We start from the raw sequence: 26,243 nt of genomic DNA, 5'->3' as shown, positions 1-26,243 counted from the left end.
ATATTTCTTCAAGCACATGATCAATAAAACCAATCACTAAGAAAAAACAGGGCAATAAGGACAAAAACAGACACAATTTTTAAAAAGAAAAATGCAACAAAACAGGGATCTTCAAAACATGTTAAGCTATCCAGGATATTTCAGAAAAAGTAAAAAGGGCATACAGGTCCTTTTAGATCAGCCTCAAATGTTGCTTAAATTCATTGACTTTCGGAAAATAAACTTGGATTTAAAAATATATATATTTAAAAACTGTGACTAAAATGCAAAAGTCTCATATGTTGAAAAGAAACTGCAACAGAAATATTCTTCATACACAATGAATGGCATTCAGTGCCTCGCTCAGTTGTGGAAAAGGAATTCCTCGCTATCTCTTCTGCCCTGCAGCACACCGTGTTTCCTATAAGGCTCTCCTGAGGGTCAAACGTCTTAAGGAAAGGCCTGAGATATTGGGTGGTGGGGTTGCTGTGGGACTGAGGAATCTCTGAGAATTAGCCAGATGTAACTTCCACATGTGGGATCCTCCGAGCGTCTGGAGGGCCTTTATGGGGATAGAGGCCCAGAAGTTGCAGTGGGGAGGAGGTGGTTGGCAAGTCTTCCTCTCGATTGAGCACCAGATACTACCCCAGTGCTTTCTGATACAGTGGTGCCTCGCAATACGAAAACAATCCGTTCCGCGAGTCTCTTCGTCTAGCGGTTTTTTCGTCTTGCGAAGCAACCCTATTAGCAGCTTAGCGGATTAGCGCTATTAGCAGTTTAGCGGCTTAGCGGCTATTAAAGGCTTAGCGGCTTAGCGGCTAAAAGGCTATTAGCGGCTTAGCGGCTTAGAAAAAGGGGGGGGGAGCGAAAAAAATTTGCAAGACTCGCAAGACGTTTTCGTCTTGCGAAGCAAGCCCATAGGGAAATTTGTCTTGCGAAGCAACTCAAAAATGGAAAACCCTTTCGTCTAGTGGGTTTTTCGTCTTGCGAGGCATTCGTCTTGCAGGGCACCACTGTATTTCATCTTGAATACATGCTGTGATGGGCCTTGCTAGAAAACGTGCCTGCCTCAATATTTCTGCCACACACGCCAAACCTAAAAAATATATGAAGCAATTTTCAGTTCTGCTGTACCTGAAAGCCCTGCATTCTTAGCTCTGGCTCTCATTATGCATCAACACAGCAAGTGGAGAAACAGATGTCAGAAAAGCTTTCAAGCTGGCAGCAGCCATCTCGTTCTCTCTTTCCTAGCTACCTTTGGCTGGAAACCTGGAGCGAAGCTTCAGTATGGAAAAGGCTGCTGTCGCTTCATGCAGGTCTGTGATCCTCAGCTTGTCCAGGAGGAGGGCGCATCACACTTCAGAGCCTAGAAGGGGTAGGACATGATGGGATGAGGAGGGTGGAGGCATTCCTGTTTTCTCCATCTACACGCTGTGCGACTTAAGGCTCTTTAGCCCCAGGCAAGACATGGGACTTCGCTGACACCAACTCCTTCTTTGTTCCAATCACAGACAGCATTAACATTCTCTTCAAGCCCATCAGTCAAAAGCTCCCTGGAAATAAAACTAAACCCGTTTCTTTGATTCTATAGAACTTAACAGGTTTCTTTTATATCTTTGGCTTTGAAAAAGGGAGAGGGGGAGCGAACAATGACACAAGTTAAAGCATTATGTATACAACGTGGCAGCCTCCCCAGAGAGCCCGTGACGCCAACGCTGTGATGAGAGCTTTGGGGAGGGGGAAGAAGTTTCATTAATAATCTAAGAACCTGAAAATTATCCTTCGAGGAAACACGCTGTATCTCTTCAAGACCTACTGTTCTGGCAGTATGAATGGATCTGACGCTTCCCATAGGAAATGCTTTTTCTTTTGTCTTGGACTTCAGGAACATGGAAGAGAAATCTTTCTTTTCCTCATAGCGACGGGTGCAGATCAATGCTTCAAAACATTGATCTCTCATTAGACAGCGTCTTGTCTATTTAACAGTCATTTCCCACAGAGGATTCAATAATTCCTTCAGCTACTCTGATCTGGGCATTCGGCGCCTTCTCAGCTTTGTCTCCTTTAATATCAAGAGTAATTACGATGACCTGTGACTTCTATTCCCCTACCTTTCAGGTGTCATTATCTTTTCTGAATGCAGGGCAAGATTGCCTTTGCTAACTATTGTGAATCCAGATGATCTGCACACAGGAAGGAAGGCATTGTTTCTTCAGCACAGCAGTCCCAAACCATTTACTAAAGAGTCCAGATAAAGGCATTTTCCTCGAACTGCATGTGGCTCACCCTGCAGCTGCTATTACGTGACCCCAAATCCCTCCTTTTTGTTCCCATTGCACTTCCATGCAATTAAATGTCTATTAAGCTTAAGGTGGCTTGCATGGTTCTCCTTCTTTTCATTTATCTTAACAACAGCCCTGTGAGGTAGGTTAGGCTGAAAGAGTGATGGACTCAAGGTCACCTGGTGAGTTTCATGGCTGTGTGGGGTTTTGGAAACTGGTCTCCCAGGAACACGTCCATCACTCAAACCACTCTAACCATCACACCACACTGCCTCTCATCCACTATAATACCCACCAGGGCCAGAATAAAAAGGTAAAGGGACCCCTGACCATTAGGCCCAGTCGTGGCCGACTCTTGGGTTGTGGCGCTCATCTCACTTTATTGGCCGAGGGAGCCGGCGTACAGCTTCTGGGTCATGTGGCCAGCATGACTAAGCCGCTTCTGGCAAACCAGAGCAGTGCACGGAAACGCCGTTTACCTTCCCGTCGGAGCGGCACCTATTTATCTACTTGCACTTTGATGTGCTTTTGAACTGCTAGGTTGGCAGGAGCAGGGACTGAGCAACAGGAGCTCACCCCGGTGTGGGGATTCGAACCGCCAACCTTCTGACCAGCAAGTCCTAGGGTCTGTGGTTTAACCCACAGCACCACCCGCGTCCCCACTCTGCCTCTCACCCACTATAATAACCACCAGGGCCAGAATACTTCCCAATAATACAGAAGTCTCAGCCTGGGCCATAAATGCCTCCATCTCCCATAGCCCCAGTTTATGCAGCTTCCTTCTAGTGTGGCACCCGCTTCTGCTTTTTCACACCAGAGCAACCAAGAAGGATCAGAAGTGATGGAACCTAGAACGTGTACAGCACTGGGCTGCTTAAAGGCATGGGGAAGAGCATATCCCTGACACTTCCAGGTAGGGCGGGGCAATAGTCTTGTCTGAAGCACTGGGGCTGCACTACCAGCCAACTGAAGAACATACGACCCCTGTTGGATCAGGCCAAAAGCCCACCCAGTCCAGCATCTTGTTCTCATAGTGAGCAACCAGATTCCAATGGGGAACCCATAAACAGGACATGAGCACAAGAGCGCTCTCTGGACGTGGTTCCTCAAAACTGGTTTGCAGAGGAATATCGCCTCTCATACTGGAGGCAGTAGAAATCATGCCCTATAAGACACCAATAGCCTTATCCTCCACCAGTCCATTAGAGGGAGAGCTGGACGTTGCAGGAGATGAATTAGCAATTTCATGCCGAATAATAACCTGAAATATTGTTTAAATAGTGCTGAAGAAATACTGGGCCATTGTCATGGACTGGTTGGATGCAAAGGAATGGTGGAAGGAACTAGCTGGAGAACCCCCAAGGGAAGAAGGTTCAGAGCCAGGGGATTGGTGGTGGGACAATGTGTGGTCAGAAGGAGAAGAAGGAGAAGACTGGGAGGAGAAGGTGTCAGAAGCTGAAGAGGCAACAGGGTTTAGTGAGTAGGAGGCGTCTGTGGCAGAGAGAAGTCTAGAAGCTGAAGCAGGAGAGGAGCGGGGCCAAGAGGCAGAGGTGAATGTGGCTAGTGAAGAAACCAGGGGGTCTCCCCCTCCTGCTATGACCAGCTCCCCTCCCCTTTGGTCTCCCAGAACCAGGAGAGGCATGAATAGGGCGGAGAAGTTAGCTTCTTGCAGGTGCAGTCTCAGATTGCTTGAGGAAAACTTGGGAGAGGAGAGGACTTAGGCGGCTGTAGGGAGGCGGATACCTTCAGTGTCAGCAACTGCTTCATGGGGGCAATACCTGCCTGAGATGAGTTGCTGTGCTCATTAGGCCTGACACTCCCGTGCAGATCCTGCTTTTTGGTAATAAAGAGTTTACTCCAGAGTGCCCAGTGTGATTTACTGCTGGCTCGCTCCTGTCAGTTATTTATGCAAATCATTGTACCAATAAGTTCAGAGAGTTTGGAATGAAGCAGAGTGTTTTATTTTGCAGCTGTTGCCATCTACGGTGATCCCATTTCTCCTGATTATTCTGGTAAAAAGTTGTGCTGCAGCAGTTAGCCTGGTTAAGCAAGCATAATCAAATCCAATTTAAATGGACCCTGATGATCAAACTAATGTGGACAACAGATGATTTTCCAAAACTAATCAATTTCTTCAAAGCTTGTGCTATCACTTATGCAGGGCAGGAAATCAATTTGTCTGGCCATGTTATTTTCCACTTCAGCTTTGTCTTCCCTCTTGTCAGTCTTCCCTCTTTGGCATCCTGCTAATATTTCCTGACATCATCTATTCTTTTACACCTCAGACATAGATAATTCGGAACAATATCCAGAATTGGTAGTTTTCCTTGCCTATTTCACGTCCTTCTTCATGGCTCAAGGCTTTGGCTGCCAATCACAAAATGGCTACTGTGGAGCACAAAAAAGGAAGAGCATAAACAACAGGTTAAAAAAATGGATCCTCTTGTATTTTGGATGAATTTCATATCTTATTTTCCCCAGGTCGACATCAAATTGCTGAACTCATCCATTTCCATTGGCTGACCTGTAAAAATCACAGAACCAGCATTTGACAGCACCACCATGGCACAATACATGAGTCCTCAGAATGAATCCTAAGGTGTGTGTGTTTTTTTTACAAGGCATCACCAACTCACCCCTAACAAATCAAGTCTGACATTGGTGTGTACGGATACCATTATCAAAGTCATTGTTCTAGTGTTAACCAGAAGCATCATGACTAAAAAAAATGGAGCCGAGGCACTGATCCTCACATATCTTAATGTTTTTACATGAGATTAGAAGGGAGCAGGTGGTGCTGCGGTCTAAACCACTGAGCCTCTTGGGCTTGCTGATCAGAAGGTTGGCAGTTCGAATCTGTGCGGCGGGGTGAGCTCCCGTTGCTCTGTCCCAGCTTCTGCCAACCTAGTAGTTCGAAAGCACGCCAGTGCCAGTAAATAAACAGGTACCGCTGCGGAGGGAAGGGAAACAGCATTTCCATGCGCTCTGGCTTCCATCATGAGGTTTTGTTGTGCCAGTAGCGAATTAGTCATACTGGCCACATAACCTAGAAAGTTGTCTGTGGATAAATGGCAGCTCTCTCAGCCTGAAGCGAGATGAGCACTGCACCCCACAGATTCCTTTGACAAGACTTAACTGTCCAGGGATCATTTACCATTACCTTTTTACATGAAATTGCCCTCTAACTACAAAACATGTCTATGGATCTGTGATTTTATGTGGATCCATGAAGATCTGTGCCTTGTACCCGTGTTATGGCATGTGCAGAAAAGGTCATTTTGACAGTACATTCCATAGAAAACCATGTTAGTTTTGAATAGCTTGGGGATAAGATGAAACCCTGCAGGATAATTCTCATCAGGTCAAGCAGTTGTCCTCCATCTCTACTCTCTGGAAATTACCACACAGGGAAGAGTGGTACCATAATAACCCTGTGCTTCCAACTCCCAAACCATGGAGCTGGTCTAAGGGGATACTATGGTTGATTGTATCCAAAGCTGCTGAAAGGTCAAGAAGAATTAAAAGGATCACATTTCCACTGTCTCTCTTCTCTTAAAGGCCGTAAAAGAAGCAAGGTGGCCAAGGCAGTGGACCTGGTGCTGAAGCCAGATGGAAATGGGTCTAGATAACACATTTACTCAAGTTTTCCGGAAGTTGAACTCCTAGCATCCTCTTAAGCACTTTGCTCAGAAAGGAAATATTAAACTGCAATCCTAACTACGACTGCTCAGAAGTAAGTCCTGTTGAATTCAATAGGACTTGCTCCCAGATAAGTGGCATTACGAAGGAAGCTTTAGTGATATTACACATGCCACATTCCCAAAATACACTTTGATGTTGTGCATGTGCAAAAATTAGACAATAATTCAAAATCTCATAATAATAGAGAACATCTGATTTATGATTTGACAAGCAAACTGAATTATGACAGCCTCAGTTCACTCATAATCAGATAGCTCTTTCAGATTTATTTATATATAATTCGATCCATAGGAGTACATATGTAAAATCAGGGCTTTTTTTGGCTGGAACTTGCTGGAACTCAGTTCTGGTACCTCTCAGGTGGGCGCTATTGCCATTCTAAGAGAATAAGTTCCAGCACCTCTTTTTCTAGAAAAATAGCACTGTAAAACTATACTATTCTTCAACAGCAATTCAGAAAAAGTGCATAGTGCATACCCTATATATCCCTAACAAAATAATTAAGGGTTTACTAGATCTCGTACTATGCTGGTCCAATTTTTCTATAAAATTATTATATCATAGTCTGCCTTGTGAAGTTTACCATATGTGTTATTTCCCTGACTATGGCCAGGCAAGAATATGGACGGAGTTTTCCCATTTTTCCTCAATCACAATTTTTACTCCTTTTAATTCCGTGGGATTTACATCTGAATAAATTCTGCTTATGTTTATTCTACACTAAACCAGTGCTTCTGAGGGGAAAATTTTTAAGGAAAATAACAAATCCAGGAATATAATTTTCAAGCAGTTTCTTAAAGAAATATGAAGAAAGTCTGCCAGACACAGTTTGTAAAAATAATAAATTATATGGGGAAAATATATGTAAACAGGATAAATAAGTCCATCCATCAAAAAGAGGCAACATCCCTGAATTACCTGTTGTCTTTTGCTCTGTCATGCTTCTAAAAATAAGTAAATGTGTCGAGCAAAGGAGTTCTGCTTATTAAGGGTGGTTGGTTTTGTTTTTTATCCCTGTATGGAATAACTGTACAGTAATTAAAACATTTTCTGCTTGAAATTCAGCAGTTAAAATTGACCAAATCCCAGGGAATCGCCTTAGAAAAGTCTGGGAAGATTAAGGGGGCCATTCGACGGGCAATTACTCTGTAGGTGCCCATTGATTTTATAAATCTTCCAAGAGCATAGTAAGAACCCTTTGCACTGAGCAGCTGAAAGTTTAAATTCTGTGTCCTGCTTTGTGGTACTTCCATCACCTGCTCAGTTACAGTTAGACCAATACAGCAAAGAGTGGTCCATCATTTTTATGACATTTTAAGAGTTCATTTTGGGTTACTTTTTTCTGTGTTTAGTATTATTTATTTTATTTGAAATTCCACTAGGTTACATATCAGAACAAAAAAAAGCTCTCCCAAGGCATAGAATTAGGGAGCGCAATTTCATTAGCATAACATAGTACATAGTACTTTGCTATTATTTTGTTTCCTGGGATGCTTTCAGACATCAAGAAGTATAGAAGGACCAAGAGCTTGTGGTAGGCTTAATTATAGATATTTACTTGTTCTTTTTCAGAGCAATAGCCAAACACCTTCTTATGTATCGCTATTTCTTTAACAAAGAAAGGAGGTGGTGATACTCCCTTATAGTGTTGGTCTCTGATGTGGATTCTCTCATGTGTCTTAAGGTTCCCCTTCTGATACCGTGAATTTAAATAGCCTCCATCCAGTGTGGATTCTCTTATGCAGAGACTGGCCTCCATGGTGTTTCGGAGTACAACCCCCATCAGCCCCAGTCAGCATAGCCAATAATCAGGGCTGGTGAGTGTTATAGTCCAAAACATCTGAGCAGCATCACGTTAGCAATCTCTGTTGTCATGTAAGGTCTCACTTCTCACTGAACCTTTCCGCTGGATTTGCATCATTTGTATGGCCTTCCTCTTGCACAGGGGTACCAACTTGCATAAAATATCGGGGGTGGGGGGCAGCTAAGGCCCACCCTGTATAATCAAACACATGGCAGGGCACATGCATACCATTTGAATGGCAATGTCCATCAACTTTGAGTGGCCCTGGACCCGTCAAATATTTTATTGGGGGGGGAGGTGAAGGGACCTCAGCTCCTAGGAAGTGGCTCCTATGCTCCTGCAATTTCCCATTTAAAGAGCTCTCTTACAATTGAAAATGTCCCCATGCTCTGAACATTCATATGCTTTCCCCCTTGGTCAAGATTTCTTATGTGCTCTACAGAGTGAGCTTAAATTGAAGCATCTTCCAAAAAGGGATGTGCGTTTGTGTGTAGCCTGGCTCCCATGTGATCAAATTTACCATCTATATTGGGAAAGTTGTTATCAGTCCTCTTCTCTAGATTCAGTACCAGCTCACTTTCTGTTGACTCACACACTACATTTAGAATCATAGAATCATACAATCATAGAGTTGGAATAGACCACAAGGGCCATCGAGTCCAACCCCCTGCCAAGCAGGAAACACCATCAGAGCACTCCTGACATATGGTTGTCAAGCCTCTGCTTAAAGACCTCCAAAGAAGGAGACTCCACCACACTCCTTGGCAGCAAATTCCACTGTCGAACAGCTCTTACTGTCAGGAAGTTCTTCCTAATGTTTAGGTGGAATCTTCTTTCTTGTAGTTTGGATCCATTGCTCCATGTCCGCTTCTCTGGAGCAGCAGAAAACAACCTTTCTCCCTCCTCTATATGACATCCTTTTATATATTTGAACATGGCTATCATATCACCCCTTAACCTCCTCTTCTCCAGGCTAAACATGCCCAGCTCCCTTAGCCGTTCCTCATAAGGCATCGTTTCCAGGCCTGTGACCATTTTGGTTGCCCTCCTCTGGACACGTTCCAGTCTGTTAGGATCTTGGTAGATAATGAGATATTGTACACTGTGTATATTAGGGGAGGAGGAGGGGAGACATAGTTGATCTGCACAGGCAGTGAGACAAGACTTGACAATATTTATTACTTCTTCCATTTTTATGTTTTATGCTATAGAAATCTTCGGCCATAAATTGTTGAAAAGGTATGAATTAGCCAATTCAGTCCCTGATTATAAAAAGGGGACTATTCACTTAGCAAATGTTAAAGTTTATTGTGCCCAATTAGCATTCAGTTGGATCTGATAAAGTGAAAAGAAATCCTTAATTGGTCTTGCACAATGGCTTTTGCTCTATCATCATTATTCCATGGATTCAACCCTGTGTCACATTCTTTTTCCTTTTGAAAGCTGTGCTGAGGTAAATTAAAAAGAGATATTTTTCCTTCCTTATCATTTTACTAGGTTAAGCAAGAGCAGTGCACAAATGGCCTCTTAAAATTCTTCACTTTGTTTGCAGGCAGAGAAATTGAGGAGAGAATTCCACTGAATTTCTCCAGGAAAAGGATAAATTCTTCAACAGTTTCTAGGGGATGAAGATCAGTAGAAACTATCGCCCCCCCCCCTCCAGCTAGCTATCAACTGAATTGTTAGTCTGGCAACCATTTTGCACACACCACAAGGTCCCACGCCTAATATTGTTCTGGTGAATGTTATTGGGCCTGGGATGGGGGAGACAAAATGGTGGCCTCAATCAATCAATCAATCAATCAATCAATCAATCAATCAATCAATAACAATTTGGAGCAAGTTCTGCAAAATTGTCTTTTTTCTTGTGGTGGGGAGGTCAGGGAAGAGCGGTGTAGTAAGAAAAAGCTCAGAATTTTTCTCAGAAAAATGTCTTCTGAGAATTTTTGGCTCAGCTCTCATTTCATTATTATTATTATTATTATTATTATTATTATTATTATTATTATTATTAATGTGTGTTTCTGAGGTCCTAAACCCATTGTCCACAGGGTTTAAATGAACAGAAAAAAATGTATTTCTGAGAAAACATAATTGCTTCATAATTTGCTGTGAGCCATGCGGTATTTCTCAATTTAGTGAACTTGCCTGAGGTTATCATAAAAGAAAATCTGATTTTTTTGTGCAGAGGCATATTTCAAATACAAAATAATATTTTGGCACAGAATCCTGCAGCCGGGATGAGCAACCTAAAGCCTCAAACCCCACCAGCCTCAAACAATACGGCCAGCTGTCAGGGATGATGGAAGTTGTAGTCCAGCAATATCTAGAAGCCCACAGGTTTCTCAATGCAACCTGCAAGGTGTAGAAGCAGTGACTGGGAAAGACTGGGACCCAACAGTCAGTCATACTTGGTCATCATTGCCTTTTCATTGCCTTTTCAGCCTACATAATAATCATTGCTGGATATCTAGGCAGGTAACCTATTGGTTGCTTTTAGCTGTATTTCTATTTCTGTGGGTTTTGAAAAGTCTTATAAAAAGTCTATTTTCAATAGGGGTTTGCAGAAAAATGCAAAACAAGGGACAAAGCAGCTTAGATAATACCCTAAAAATCTGAATATAAACCATTAGCAAAAACCTTTTTCAAAATTCCATTTTCTTCACCGTTGAATCAGTACTTATGTTTTAGATAAGCCATTTAGCATTATTAACTACAATGCTAATCTTGCCCCTGTGTCAAATGTCCCCAAGGGGAGAATTTGTGTGTCTGATTACAGTAATAAGAAGCTTCAACAATTGGATTTACTTGGCTAGCTGCTAATTGAACTGCTTATACCTTTCCACCATAGAGTTTGTGAATGGGATTGGAGAAAATTGGAAGCAATTCTTCCACCCCAAAATCCCAACTCCACAGAAGGCCATTAGTTAAGTGTTAGGCTCTGCTTTTCGGTAGCTCTCACAGGATGCACTAAGCAATTTTTAAAGTATCCCAACTCCAGCAAGAAGCTGCAGAAGGCTAGATGCAAAGAAGGGCATGCCTCCTGTACAGTTGTGTAGAGGAGAGAATTTTGGCGGGTGCACTTTCATAGAATCATAGAATTCTAGAGTTGGAAGGGACCCCTGCAATGCAGGAATCCTGCTCATAGCAATCCCTTGGTGGGCTTGAACCACCAACCTTCTTTGTCATGCAGGATTAAGAAGGGCCAAAATTCCCTTATCCACAAACCTATTAAGCGTACATGAACCCTAATTTCATGGCAATTAGTTATCCAAAGCAAAGCAGCTAACATTAACCGATGGGCCAGCAGGGTTGTAGGTATTGCACAAATCCAAATAACAATCTGGGATTTATTTAAATGAGTCATGTAGGTAGCTTAGTACTGCTGAATATGGAAAATCAATCCCATGTTTGTGTGTGTGTGTGTGTGTGTGTGTGTGTGTGTGTGTGTGTGAGACACACACACACACACACATATATATATATATATATACACACACACGCAGTGGTACCTTGGGTTACATATGCTTCAGGTTACATACACTTCAGGTTACAGACTCCGCTAACCCAGAAATATTACCTCGGGTTAAGAACTTTGCTTCACGGTGAGAACAGAAATCGTGCAGCGGCGGCGCAGCGGCAGCGGGAGGCCCCATTAGCTAAAGTGGTACCTCAGGTTAAGAACAGTTTCAGGTTAAGAACAGACCTCCAGAACGAATTAAGTTCTTAACCCGAGGTACCAGTGTGTGTGTGTGTGTGTGTGTGTGTGTGTGTACACATGCAGTTTGCAATGATATCTCTATGTAACATAAATTTACAATAAAAAACCATCAACTAACAAGTATGGAAATACTTTTTCTTAATCAGCCTGGTGGAATAGGAAGGGTTTTTAGGAGGCATTCAAGAGTGGAAACAAGAAGGCAGAGCATTCCACAGCATTGGCCCAATGATGCTAAAGGCTGTATTTTGGGTTGAGGTCAGATGAGCCTGGCCAACTCAGGGGACAACCAAGAACACTTCTGCAGAGGACCTCAGTAATTCAGCTGGACTGTAAGAGGTTGGGCCTAAGTTGTCCAGGGCTTTGTGAATTGATACTGCTAATTGACTAGTCACATATACATCGAGCCAGATAAAGAATCCAATAGTGTGTGGTATAGTGGTTAGAGTATGGACTAGGGCCTTGGAGGCCAGGGTTCAAATCCCCACTTGGCCATGAAGCCCACTGGGTGACCTAGGGCCAGGAGAGAACATGTATGCCACCTTGAGCTCTTTGGAGAAAAAAATGGGAATTTAAATGAAATAAATAAATTAATAAAGTTGCATGTTTCTCCCACTTGACCTAAGAGGAGCTTAGTGTGAGGCAGGCTAAGCCAAGCAATAGTGACTTAAGAGTCATTCACTCAGAAAGACGGGGCGTGTCACAACTGGCATTGAGTGATTTAATATCTCAGCTACTAAGTGCAAGTTGCTCTCTGATTACACAGCTAATTGTAGCAGTGAGGGTCAGGGATGCCATGTCCCTGCCTCCCCATCCCCACCCCCCACCGCTATAAGCACTGCCTGAGGTGGCCAACTCCCTCTGGCTAATTATATGGCCACCCCTGTGTGACAACAATTCAAACACCAGAATTGAGCACACATTGTTAAATGAAAACAAAACATATTGCCAGGCAGTTCTATATGTTTCCTTTCATAGGCTCAAATGGCAGCTGCAGAAAAGAAAAACAAACAGCATTTAAAGAAAGATTTAAAAAATAAATGGATAAAATCTCAGCACTAATAATACACACATTCCAGGCTGCCTGAGATCTCTCTTGAGTGTCTGGAAACAGCTTTTAGAAGAGGCATTTATTGTATAAGGAATCCTTAAAGTGGCAATTTAGTGACCACCTCCAGTTGTTAGATTCCCATTCACCTCAAGTGGGGGTGTGTGTGAGAGTACCGGTAGTATGTCAGTATCACTCATAATCTATAGCTGAAGTTCTGGGCCTGCTGGGGTCAGTGATAATGCTTCTAGTGGCTTCATCTCTTTCGCTAGAATAGTCTCTTTGGAATTACTGTAAAGCAAATGTCTGCCTATCAACTTGGACCTTCAGGGTCTCAGCTCTCTCTTCCCTTGATGAAATTTCTGTTGAGCACCTGTAGTGCTTTAGCACTGGCATACAAATTACTAATTGGGTTCAGTACATTAACACAGTGGCAATGAATTAGCATAGGGATTACAAATGTTTAATTTTTTAAATGGATATCATTATCTATTGTGCTACCCACACTCTTGGGACTCTTGCTTTGTTTAGAACAAAAACATTTTCCGTATGTTTCATTGAGTATTAGAAATGAAGGCACACACCTTAAATAGCACATAGCAAGGTGTTTTTCTTCAATCTATCCTCCAAAGTTCTTACCACATGGTCCAACAGGGACTGAAAAGTCATACATTCCCACCCACGCTTGGAATGAAAAGAAAATTATCCACCATTGCACAGCTTATTTATGCTCCAGATCAAATGAACTGGATGTTCATGCCAATATATCTGGGGGTAACTTTTATTTACAATGAAGATGTTTCACTTTCAGATCTGCAAACATATCTTTGCTCTGAGTTCTTTCTATACGGGAAGTAAAGTACTGTCATATTGGGAGTAGGACCTTTTGGATAAGTATCATAAAATACTTTCCCCAAGGAAGTCTGTTAGGCTTCCTCTTTATTTAGATTTGGGATCAAACTACATTTTATGTGGCTGATCTGTGATTGAATCTCCTGTTGTTGTTTTTATTGTTCCTTTAAAACTGCTGCACAGTTTTAAAAATTGATCAGAGAAGTGGAACTTAGATCAGGAGATGTGCAACACCCACCCTTGTCTGTTTTCCTAATTACAGCTTCAGGAAGTGGGGAAATGGATGGAGGAAGGATGAAGAAAATATTAAGTCTCAAGAAAATATCATGTCCAGCTTTGCCACTTGAGATTTTTTAACTGGTGTCACATGTCGGTGGGTGCTCTCAGAAGATAGGGTCCCAGGCTGTGTACCTATTACTGTTCACTCTGGCCCCAGTGGACTCCCACCCCTGTATTCTGAATCCATGTATGTTCAACATTACCCTTGATCCACAGGTATCCACAGGGAAGATCAGCCTGGCTCAAACTGGGTATAAATACCTCCTCATTCCATTCTGTCCCTGGATAAATAATCCCCTTCCTCTGCATTTTCCATCCACTCTCCTTGTGTGGCAAAGAGTCTCTCTCTCTCTCTTTTAATTGATGTGAGCCATTTGGGAGACAATTATTGACTGGAAAGTGGGATACAAAAAAAATATAATAAATCAATAAGCCATCTTGGGAAATCTTGCCCCTTCTTGGTTTTATTATTGATCTGTAAGTTGTTCTTGGAGTCCTATCTGAAGAGATGGGTGAAACAGGTTCCAATAGCTAAAGAATAAATAAGTGCATTGATTTTATCCCCAATGCATATGCAGGAAAATAGCAGTCCATTGCAATGAACGCATAAGCAAAACCCCATTAGGAGAAACTCTGCCAACAGCAGCAATTGCCCTTGTCATCCTAGGCTGGGGTCCACCTAAACCAGCTCCTCAAATCTAACAGTTCCAGAGAAAAGGCTTGATCATTCTTTATGTAGTTCTGCCATTTAAGCTAAGCAAGTCTGGACTCAGCATTGTATTTTATGTACAGTTCTGGTACAATATGCTTAGCAGTCAAAGTGAATATCAAACTTCACAGACAACCCTTTTTAAAAAACAAAAAAATCTGCATATTTATATAAAAATGAAATCACACATAATTCAGGTTTCATTAGCTTTAATCTGAACTTCTACATGATGATGTTGATGCTCATTCAGACTCAACTATTGCTTTTTAAAATATCATATATGCAACAAAACCCACTACAGAGTTCCAATTAGACATGGCTAGATGTTGGCCATGGGCTCCTTTCTAGGTGTTAAGGGATAAGGTTTTTGTGCACTAACAGGGTTGTAAGTTTGGCAGCTGGTCCATCCATTTTATTCGACCCTCTTGGCCTCTGGGTTCAGGCTCATCACTGTACCTTCTTAAATACTTGCTTACATTTGACGCCACAAGCTCTTATTTCCTGAAAAAGAAAAGTCAATACTTAAATGCTACTTCTTCAAACACTGTGTTCTTCGTAGATAAACACTGGTGTCTTCCTTAGAATCGAATACTGTAGTATTCATAGTCAAACAGAAATAGCTGAATGATTACATTGGGAGTGTGTGCCCCTTTCACAAACATAAAAGCTTATCTGGGAACATTTTAAAATATTTTCTCAGCATGAATGAAGATATTACCTATCCAGATAACAAGACACTTCATTCTACTCTTTTATATCTATGTGGCTCATCCTCCCTCCTTTCTCTCATTGCACCTCAGTGGGCTGAGAAGGGCCTTTGGAGATGGCAATGTGGGCTGGGTAGGAACATATGGGAGAGGCTTTTCATCAGGTACTGGGGTTCCCAGCTGGTTTTTAAACTTAAAATCAGCACCTCGGTCTTGGAAACAAAAGCAGAACCCAAATGCAGAACTCTTTGCAGGCAGGCAAAGAGAAGCACAGTATGATCAAGCCAGAAGTGGATTTAGGGGAGTGCCACCATTTTGCCTGCACTGCGCACCAGAATTATGTTGTAGAACGGAAGGTGAGAGGTTGGGGGGGGGGGCGCTGAATTTTGGTGTCACACAGGGCACCATTGAAATTTGAGACCCCAAGGTCTGCCACTGATCAAACAGCTGTTAACAATGCAGCAGCCATTTTGTGCACCAGTTGAAGTTTCCAACATATACAATCCAAAGCCCTTTAGACTAAAGGAAGCATTCTGGAGGTCTTTCAAGAATCTCTTAACCTTCAACCTGAGTAGTCCCCATAGAGAATAGGATATTTGCACCTAAAAGGAGAGGTGTGGGGAAGGAATTGAGATGCCTTTGATTTATTAGAAAAGATCAAACTTGTATTTTTAAAGGAGATACTTTTGGACAAAGTTAATGTTATTTTATAAGATAACACTTTTTTTTTTTAATGACCTGGATGCTATGGGCACAATTTTCTCAGTCTAAAGAAGAACTTTTGATATCACTTCACAGAAAATATTAATCTAGTTGAGGAAAATCCATTCCTGGGGTGAGTGACCTAAAGCAGGTGAGTGATCTGAATGGAACTGGAAGAGGGAAGAAAGTGCACTTTAGATTTCAAAAAGTACCAGAAAGTGGGACAGACTGAATGGAAATGATTCAACAAATGAAAAAATACTGGCACACATTCTGTTCATTTTTTGTGTCAATGGATTTGATAAAGGAGTAAATGCAGCCAGGGTGTGTGATCTCACAACAATGGGCCATCTATTGAAGAGAAAGGGACATCACAATTCAGAAAAAAACTCAGGAATGACTTGACAGCGGCAGAGAAATAAAGCCTAAAGTGGAATGGGAGTTAACATAAGATGTGTATGTTTTAATTAACTAAAAAATGCTGACTTGGAAAATAATCTGCCTGGAAAGAATGGTGAATAAATGCCAAAAGCTTATGGCAGATCACTTAATAGACGTTATAAAAGGATTAATTAATTAACATTTGGAATATTGTCTGAAGTTCAATAGGACCATAAAATTATTACTGAAGCATCATAGAATAATTTTTATGGCACCTGAATGCCCTACATATTCAGAAACTCTCAAAGATACAGGCATGCGAAGATGAGATATCCAAATACATTAATAACACAACAGCGGTATTTTTTATTTTTTATTTTTTGAGGAGGGGTGGAAAGATGAATGATGCTTTCAGAAGCAGGTAAGAGAAGTGATAATTTAAGCTGTCACAATGCATAAATAAAATACAAACAATGGAGGATTAGGATATGGCAGTTTAGAAATATCTATATCTATCATCTATCATCTATCTATCTATCTATATCTATCTATCTATCTATCTATCTATCTATCTATCTATCTATCTATCTAGCTATCTATCATCTATCTATTTATCTATATCTATCTACCTCCCCAGTCAAACCCCTGATGTGCATAACTAGTTGAAAGTAGATGTGAATTTGGTCAGTAACTAATGCTGTAGTCCACTTATGTTTGACTAAACTCCCTTAACTCAAAGGGATTCATTTCTGACACACAGATAGGACTGTAACATAGTTCTCTTAGAGGTACTATTGGAGAGTAGAGTAAGGCTTGGAAACCCAAGGATCTAAGTGGCTTGCTGGTAAATCATGTTACCAGAGACTCCACTCCCAACACACTACTCTTTCTAGTTACTACTCCTTAACTATGGTCTCATGAGGAAGTTATAGCCATGGTGGTGGAAAATTATTTGCCAAGTAGACACATTATGTGACCCCTGAGAGCAGCAAAATAACAAGGATGTGGAACAGTGATAGGATAAAATCAGGCCAAATCTTTATTGACTGCAGCAGGCAGGGCAAGGGTTAGCATGGTGTTGAGTCCCAGGATCAGTTCATCATTCCACAAGCCCCATGTTGATGGAATGGATCTGCCGGGTTTGGACCTCCCCAAACCTGTTCTATGCGAGTCAGCCAGTGTTGAACCTTGCCATGGTGCAAGCCAAGCAAGCAAGGTCTCACTGGGCAACCAAGGTGCAGATTTCTACCAGGCAGATACCCCAACCCGAGCTTGGGAGTGCCATGATGAATTATGTCCTCAGGCTCCTTATGGGGACCCCCCTGTACAATGTTGATCCTGCTCAATGTCATACAAACAATGTTCTTTGTCTAACAAAGGAAAGCTGTAATTTCACTGAGGGAAAGGTGGGGGGAAATCCCTCAACCATGTACCAATCAAGTTGAGAGAAATATCCCTTTCCAGCCCTGTCAACCAGCGGCCCAGAATTGCTCAGTGAAGGCTCTATCCCAAGGGTGGGCAGGCAGCGAGCTCTCAAGGCAAAATGGCCCTGAGTTCCAGGGGAAGCAGCCTTATTAAGGCATTCCCCTCTCCTTTGCAAGGGCTCATGGGACAGCTTTTTCCCATGAGCCCACCACACAAACAATCTATGTGTCATGGCACCGCCAGGCAAAGGTGTCCCGTGCTTATGGGGCATGGAGCGAAGCCTACAGTACGCAAGGTAAAGTGAGGCTCCTTAACTGAGTGCAACCCTATATTGCAAACAAATGGAGACACTGAAACCATTTCCCTATTCTTTATTTAGGAACCCCCTCTGCAACAGACACACCAGTTATCCCCCTCCCCCCCGTGTAGTGATAATGGCTGCAGACCTGGCAATGCTTTAATCAAAACAAACTACATATTTGCCAGAGGATTATCATGCAGATTCTTTCAGGTATGAATTCTACAGAAAATTAGCAGAAGGAGAAATTATGTGTGGCGTTATTATCACCATACATTTTTATAACACTATAATGTCTGAACTAAACTTCCTGTTAAATATGTGTGTGCACTGACATTTTAAAGTATCTTATCTTTTACTTTTAAAACAACAGCTTCATGGGGGCTCCGTCAAGATTGGCACCACAGGAAAGGTCAACTCTTCACTGTGCTCCTGGTAAAAATGGTCACTGCCAGTTGTTACTGATCCTGAGTAGAAAGCTGCCATTGGCATGACCATTACAATATATTATTATCAATACCTAGTTTGCCCCTAAGGATGAGATCCTAATTTCACTTAAGTCCCATATAATTAGGAAAATGTAAATATATGGGGACAGCAGGAATAAGTGCACAAGCTCTGTGTCCTCTGTTGCAACTGTCTGAAGTGTGTGTGGACCCTGCGCACTTTATAACCCCCAAATGTGTGATATCAAAGGCTCCCTGCTACCTTCCCAGGTGACTGAAAAAGCAGCAGAGGGAGCAGAGATAGCCTGCTTCTCCAGCTGCCCTCCCTAATTGCAATGTCTGCACAGAGCCTCTCTTGGAAAGCCTCTCCTCCTACCGGAGGGGAGGGGTTGTGAGTGGGAGACGATTCCCGTGCCATGCAGGGGGCGTTCCCGGTTGGGCACCCAATAGGGAAGCTTGGCGGGGGTGTGGCTTGCCACTCAAATGCGGCCGCGCCAGCCATCCCCACCATTGCACACACATTTTCTTCGAGTCGAGAAATCCAGGAAACTCTTGAATCACGCGCTAGTGCGCAAAGTGAGTTTTATGAATGGCCTAGTTATATCTCATGATGATTGGCGACCAGACCCTATTCCGGGGAAATGACATATGGCTGGCTAACATATCTAATAGTCTTAGGGATTGGTTGCAGCTGTGAGGGTATTGGCGGCGAGCCTTTGGGCTCGGGTGGTGGTTAGGCATTGGAATATGTTGTTGGTGTTTCGGGGGGCAAGGTGTGGCCATCGCCTTCCCCAACAATTTTGGGCATTCCGCTAAAGGAATCCGGCGGTCGTGGATCCTGTCCGATGTCCGTGTGGCGGGGGGCCATGGCACGACCCTCGGTGACATCAGGAAGAGAGCCTATAGTTGGATTAGCATCAACAGGCTTCCCCTACTGGTGGTTAACCCCTCCTCAGACTCACCCCTCTCTGAGTGGGTGGAGTCTAATGTTCCATGGTCCAATGCCTAAGCCAATACCTTCTCACATGCTGTAATCAATAAAGTTGTGGCCTTTTCCTTACTCATTAACCTTACATACTGTGTCCATGTGTCTTTATTCCCCAAGCGGGGATCGGGTCCTCGAATCACAAGCACATGCCATTAGAATCAATAGGACCGGCTTCCAATTAAATATTCCTAGGATTAGAGTGCTGGCGTTGAAACTGTTGTCTCATTTTACAGATGGCGAAGAAGTTGAGAGTTATGCAATAAAGACTGCGGTGAGATTCAGAAACATGTCTCCAAGTTCCAACCCAACTGTTCTCTCTCTCATTTACTACCGCTCGTCCTGTTGGCTTTGATGGAAATTCAAACTTGAAAGCTCCATCCATCTACAATCTCAATGGCTCACCTGGATGTTTACCAAGTTAGTATCCTAAACAAATAGTGAAGTGCATTTAGTAGGCAGTAAGTTCTCAGGGATGGGTTTGTAGCCCCCTGTGGGAAGAGGACTTTCAAGAGGGCTATAAACAAGATACTTGAAAAAGCAGCAGCAATAAACTTTATTAGGTCCTACTATCTCAGAAAGTCAGAAATAATGGTTAGAAAGAAAATAATACTTTCAAAAGGGAATTGCTCTCTTTCATTTCCTAAGCTACAAAAAAAATTATAGCCTTAAAAAGGAAAGAAAATAGCTCCCTCCTTCCACTTATGACCTGTGGTTTGGGATGCAAAAATCTTCCCCAGCCACACACAGTTTGTATCACAGAGCAAGTCAAGGGCACTTCTGTTACATGCTTTCTCTTGTGTAAACGGATCAAAGCAATTTGACGGTTAATATAAAGATTTGCTGAATTTAGAATGCTGCTATTTATGACAGGGACACGAAAGAGATTATTGCCTTAGAAGTAAATCAAACACAATGCCAATGCTTAATTACTCCAGAGTTAGCCAGCATAATGCACAAGCAAATTGTGGATTATTGCATTTAGCCATATGAACAAATAAAGACTTTGGGGAGTGGAGAGAGGTGAGGGAAATATATTTGAAACATTGCATGTCCTTACCAAGTGCATTTCATCCCCTTCAATCCACTGGGTCCAGCCACGGCCTTCTTTTTCTCCTTTCTGTACACAAAGAAGTTTATCTCCGTCCCACGTCACACAGGTCTAGTAAAATGCATTAAAAAACAGTATGATGGTAACTTTTAAATTCATCAGCTAAATTATTATTATTATTATTATTATTATTATTATTATTATTATTATTATTATTATTATTATAGCTTCTTCCAAAAGAAGGCAACTGCTGTATTTCCGAATAAATCAAGAATGAGGGAGATAAACTGGTGTAGCCTTCAGATTAAGTGAGAGATTCATTAGAGTCTAACTCGCTCATCCCAGTGGAACTTGCTATAGGATTTCTCCCTTAGAGTTGTTTGCAGAATAATACGTGGAGTCCAATGGAATGGGAAACATATCACCCTGAACAGACTATAATTTAATCTATTTATATGCTTTTTATGTTGTATAGATTATTTTATTTTGCATTTTAAAAAAAATCTTAGTAGAGTTGGTTAAACTATTTAAGAGGGGACCATCTTTGGTTGGGGGAGATAGACAGTGGAAGGCGAGGAGGGAAAACTAAGGGAAACTGTTGGATGTTGAAATGTTAAAATCTTGAATAAACGGTTAAAAATACCCATCTATTTGGTTTCTCCGATTTCTCTGTTGTTGTTTTTTTACACAGTAGATATACTTGGGTTAAAAGAAGGGGCTTTAGAAACAATCCACAGTGAAAAAAACACATCGTAAAAGCTAAGGAACAATAAACTCCACTGTAGTTCAGCTCCTGTCTGTATGCATAACCTGTCGATTCGATAGGCTGCGGAAAGGATAGACTTGGTTAACAAATGATGTTGCTGCATTATAGAATCCACACAGCTTATGCTAATCGGAGCTAGTTTAACAGAAGTCAGTGGAATTACACATGCATTTAGCACAGATGTAGCCAGAAAAAAAGTTGTGCCTGTCTAATGCCCAGTTCAAAAGCGGGAAATAACTAGATTCATTATTAGCACTTTGATCATTCCTCACTACCACGGATTCTGTTGACAAGGCACAAGCAGCTTTTCAACCAGCAGGAGGAGCCGCTGTTCAGCATTTTCAATCTTTGGCTACAAAGCCAATTGACCTTGGGAAAATGCAGCGGTTTTTATAGTTCCTTTTTACCAATCTTTCTTTCAAGTGATTTAGCATGGCTTCAGAAAGACAGAAGGCAAGGGACTTCTTAACCCAGCATTCTCATAATCTATGATTTCCAGTAACCCATTTTCCCCCACCCCCACCCCCACCATCTTTGGGAAGCATATGACTGTAGTAAGGGGTGTTTTCTTGGCTCTTTTATTAATACTGTGTCTACTTCCCCAGACAGTTCAAATAAGGCAAGCACCATGCTAAATGCAACACAATCTCCATTCACTTCAGTAGGACTTCCACAGGGCTGTACAAACACTGGTAACATAGGACCAGCGCCTGACTGAATATTCCCTGTGTCCTTCCCCACTCCCTCCCAAACGCAAGACATTGGATTCAGAGCAGCCAGTCCCCAAATATATAGATAGAAATACTTATTCCTGTGATAACATAAACTATAAGCCTGCAGCCCATGAGCTGGCTAATTAGTTGAAAAGAAAGTGGTGCGTGAAGATCTACACCAGGAACAAAGGGGGAAATAAAGATGTAGTAGTAGCAACTATGAGACCAGCAGTGACTCCTATTGACCAAGAGGCCATTGCAGAAGTGGCATTGGGTGGGCACTGGGCAGATCTGGCCTCCAAGGGGTGTGCTGCAGTTATTGCTGCCGCCACAGCAGCAGCAGAGGATAATTCCGTGGAGGCTAGATCTGCTGCCCCTGTGGATCTTGCTGTCTGAGGTGATGACTTCCCATTGCCTGCCTATATTGGGTGGGCCAGCCCTGTAGGGTGAGGTGATCCAAGTGAGAGAAGGGCTGCCCAGCCATTGGTTGGTGAACTTCCTTAGAATCAACTGTGCGGGGAGGTGATGTGGTAGGAGACCATGCCTTGGGATTGAAGCACCTGAACTTCCTACTGATTCTATTTTAATGCTGCTGCTTTAATAGACTTTGACATTATTTCAATACCAAAGTTTTGATTTTTAGATTTGCATTAAAACAATGTTTTAGATCTTTAGATCTGTATTATTGGTTAATGTCTTCGGTTAGTTCCTGAAAAAGTTTTTAGTTAGCTAAACGTGGACATCTTTTTTCTTATTCTTCTGATTAATGGATCTCTGATAGGCTTAGTAGGAAAATGTAAATTAAGAGGCAGGCTGTCCTCATTGTGTTAGCTGGCTATAATGTGGATGTAACACACAGTGCTACCTCTAGTTGGGGACACAATCTGTTCTGGGGTGCCCTTCGCACCCCAAAAAGTCCACAAAGTTTGCACCCCAAAAAGTATTTCTGTGCAAGCGCGGAGCGCTTCTGCACATGTGCGAAGCACACAGAATGCAAAACCCGGAAATATACACTTCCGGGTTTGCTGCATTCACAAACTGAAAAGACGCAACATGAATCTAACGCAACATGAGGTATGACTGTATTAGGATTTATAGAAGGTTTTAAATTGATTTGGCATACTTTTACCATCTGGCCTGAAGGAGTGGGTAGAACCAATAGTGACCTGGTGTGACTTATTTGCAAAATGTTTTGAGAATAAAATTCCTTGCTATTATACCAGGTGCCTAGCACTTTTCCTTTTCTTTGATTCCTTTGATTCATTCTTACAAATGTCTCCTCACCTCTACATTCACATTACTTCTATAAACATAGATCTGACAACCTGAATTTCTTGAGGCAACATGTACATCCATCCTAAGTCAGATGTGTATAATATTTTAACACCACCTAAATTTCCTGCGACCTCTTTCACCAACTGCAGGAAAGTGAGGAAACATGAGTGCCTTTGTTTCTTATCTTAACACTTCTATTGTAAAGTGCAACAGGAAAAGACATATATTTAAGCTATTTCTATACTGGGTGTTCACGCTTCCCTCCCCAGTCCCATGGAGGAGACGTGCAATGTGCTCCTTTGTACATTACAGTAGATGCATGAAAAGCACAAGCCATTGACACCCCCTGCAATTGCAAAAGAGCATTGCAACATTGTAATGTTACTGAAGTTCACTAATGAATTCAGAAACATTTAAATCTCAGATTAAATATGTTTAGGGAAGGCACTCTTCCTTTCTTTTGCAATCCACATATCCTGGAGCTATGGTGTGTGTGAGAGAGTCCTACTGGAGTTTACGCATAGAAAACAAAATGTTTTGGTTACCCCATGCCCAGGAAACTTCATTATTCTTTGCTAACTAGAATGTTTTGCATGGTGGCTCCTAGCTGGAAGATGCGCATTTTCTTTAAAATGTAATTTAGTTTCATAGCTTCTAGTACTAATGCTGCTGGTTCCATTTCCAATTGCGCATGAAACATACTAAATCTTCCCTGTTGAAATTCACTCTCTTATAGTAATTTAAAGAAGCATGTTTATTTTAAGTGTTTCCCAGTGGCGCTCAGCATCAACAACATAAGGGACCAGAACACTGCCTATGGGGAAAGAACAGGCAAGGATAACTGTGCACAGCAGGCAGAGAGAATTCCCTAGAAGGCAACATGTGTTCACCCTGGAGATAACACCTGTCTTGAAAGCTGAACAACTCTCCCCGTTTCTAAACTTTGAGTGGATACACTTCTCATCCCTTAGAGTATACCACTTAGAAAACAAAACAGCTTGTTAACAAAAGACACAATGGGAGTGAAATATCAACTAGTACTTGGTGCTGCTGTCAGGATGCTAGATATAAATTCTCTGATGGAAGACAGATCTCACGACACCTTTAGCTACAGTTTCCTGATGGAGTTATCTGCTGCATGGGCACTGCAGTTATCCCTGGCCAAGTGCAATTTCTTTGCCCGCTGTGGGTTTTGAATTAAAACATGTTGAAAACCAAACAGTTAAAGGCAAACTGAGGCAGTAGCAGCCATGGGAGGAACTCTGTATGTGAACAAACACACACACCAACAACACCAAAGCAACAAGAATTGGCCCCAACAAATTGGTGGTATTTCAGCTCAGGTGTTCCTGGATGAAAAGGATTATTTTAGATCCATTTCCATTTGGATTCAGGCCTGTTTATGAAATTAAGACAGCTGTTCTTGCGTTGGTTCATCTATGATGAAAACTACATCTTGGAGGCTTTCAGGGCCACCAGTGTGGGTATCCTTTTGGACTGGCTAGTTGCCTGGCACTTGGAGGCAACATTATACAGTGGTCTCAGTCATTCTTGGATGGGTGCCTCCAGAAGGTGGTGATGGGGGAAGACATGTTAGATTCCTTGGTCATTGTCCCTCATGGCTCCATCTTGCTCCCCATGCTATTTAACATTAATATGAAACTACTTGGTGAGGTTGTCCAGGGTTCCAGGGCTCCTTGACACTTCGTCTTACTTTGTCCACTGTAAATATGCTGCAGGTGGTTAATTGGTTGTCTTTTAAAATGATTTAAGTTGATGTATTTTATCCCTCTTGTTGCACTGTTTTTGACAGTTCTATTGTCTTTAACTTCTTTCTTACTGCTGCTAGCCACCTTGAGCACCATTTGGTAGGATACAAAGCTAACAAACAAATTTGGAAGGAGACATTACCAGAGACTTATGTATTGTGTATGCGTATAACATTTAGGTTTATTTGCAAATATAAAGCTGAGCATAGATTACGACACACGGCACAGCACTTCCGCAAGCAGCAATTTCCCTGCCCCTGCATCAGTTCTCCACAGAGAGTCATTCCTTCCCTCACAGATGCTTGCAGCTAGAGATGAAGGAATCTGTCAGTTTCCGTTTCACATTTGCTTTGACTACTGCAATGCCCTTTACGTTGGGCTTCCCTTGAATTTTGCCTGAAAGCTGCAGCTAGTGCAAAACACTACTGAATGGTTGCTGTTTGGGGCAGCCTCTCACCACCATCTCCATTGAAAGGAGTGCACTGCCTGCCAATTTGCTACCGTGCCAGATTCAAGATATTACTACTGACGTATCAAGCCCAATGCAGTTCTGCAGCAGGGTACCTGGAAGCTGTTCCCCTTACATCCCATCACATTCACATGGTGGTGGCGCCACACAACCCAGTGGGAAAGCATGCTGTGACTTGAAGCGTGCATTTTAACTGTTTTATAGCCTGGTTCTGTACACTTCTTGCATATTCTCTGAATGTAGAGTGGTTTATGAATTCTAAAGAAATACACCCCCCATAACCTGTAGGAGAATTTCAGTCTCTGAATGTACTCCAAAGAAATATAGCCCCCATAACCTGTAGGAGAATTTCAGTCTAGCTTAGCCCACTCTGCTTCCTTTTATACAGATCTTGTATAACAAGAGAAATGTGCATATGGGTTTTCATGCAGACTTATTGAGATCCACCCCTCCACCCACTTGAAGAAAAATCAGCCACACATCTTGAGACATTAGCTAGAAATCCCCCTAACAAAAGAAAGTTATGACCAGGAACTGCCGGCCATGCCCACATAATACATAATGTTAGGGTACTGTGAAATAGTATGCCCTTTCCAAGCACTTAATCAGATTAACTTAACTAATGTGACTAAACTAAGAATTTGATGGTGTGGGACCGTTTGTGCTTGATTGACTTCAGTTAAAGCTAACATTAGTTTTGACAGAGAGTCGTGCATGCTGTTACATATCTCGGCTTCCATTTTAAAACAGTATGCAGAAAAGTAACTGGAAAAAGGAAACAGACAGTTCTTTTTTCAGATCAGACTGGTCAGAAATAAGCATTTTTGTGTTTTTATATTGAAAACCACCCTGTGATCCTTGGATGAAGGATATTTCAGGAAGT

General features: G+C 42.1%; 1 protein-coding gene across 1 annotated transcript in view; it reads right to left on the bottom strand.

The window, feature by feature from the left end:
* Nucleotides 1–14,565: 14,565 nt before the first annotated feature.
* RBP1 (retinol binding protein 1) overlaps nt 14,566–26,243 on the bottom strand; it is a 34,022-nt gene continuing 22,344 nt past the window's right edge. Inside the window, exons 3-4 of the mRNA XM_028731036.2 lie at nt 20,378–20,479; nt 14,566–14,874 (exon numbers count right to left, since the gene is read on the bottom strand). Coding sequence (XP_028586869.1) covers nt 14,821–14,874; nt 20,378–20,479 — 156 coding nt within the window. The 3' untranslated portion in view covers nt 14,566–14,820. The remainder of the gene's footprint in view (nt 14,875–20,377; nt 20,480–26,243) is intronic.

This window comes from Podarcis muralis, chromosome 6 (genome assembly GCF_964188315.1).
Source record: "Podarcis muralis chromosome 6, rPodMur119.hap1.1, whole genome shotgun sequence".
Taxonomy (NCBI): Eukaryota; Metazoa; Chordata; class Lepidosauria; order Squamata; family Lacertidae; genus Podarcis; species Podarcis muralis.
Note: the sequence above shows the minus strand (reverse complement) of the source record. Positions and strands in the feature narration are given on the sequence as shown.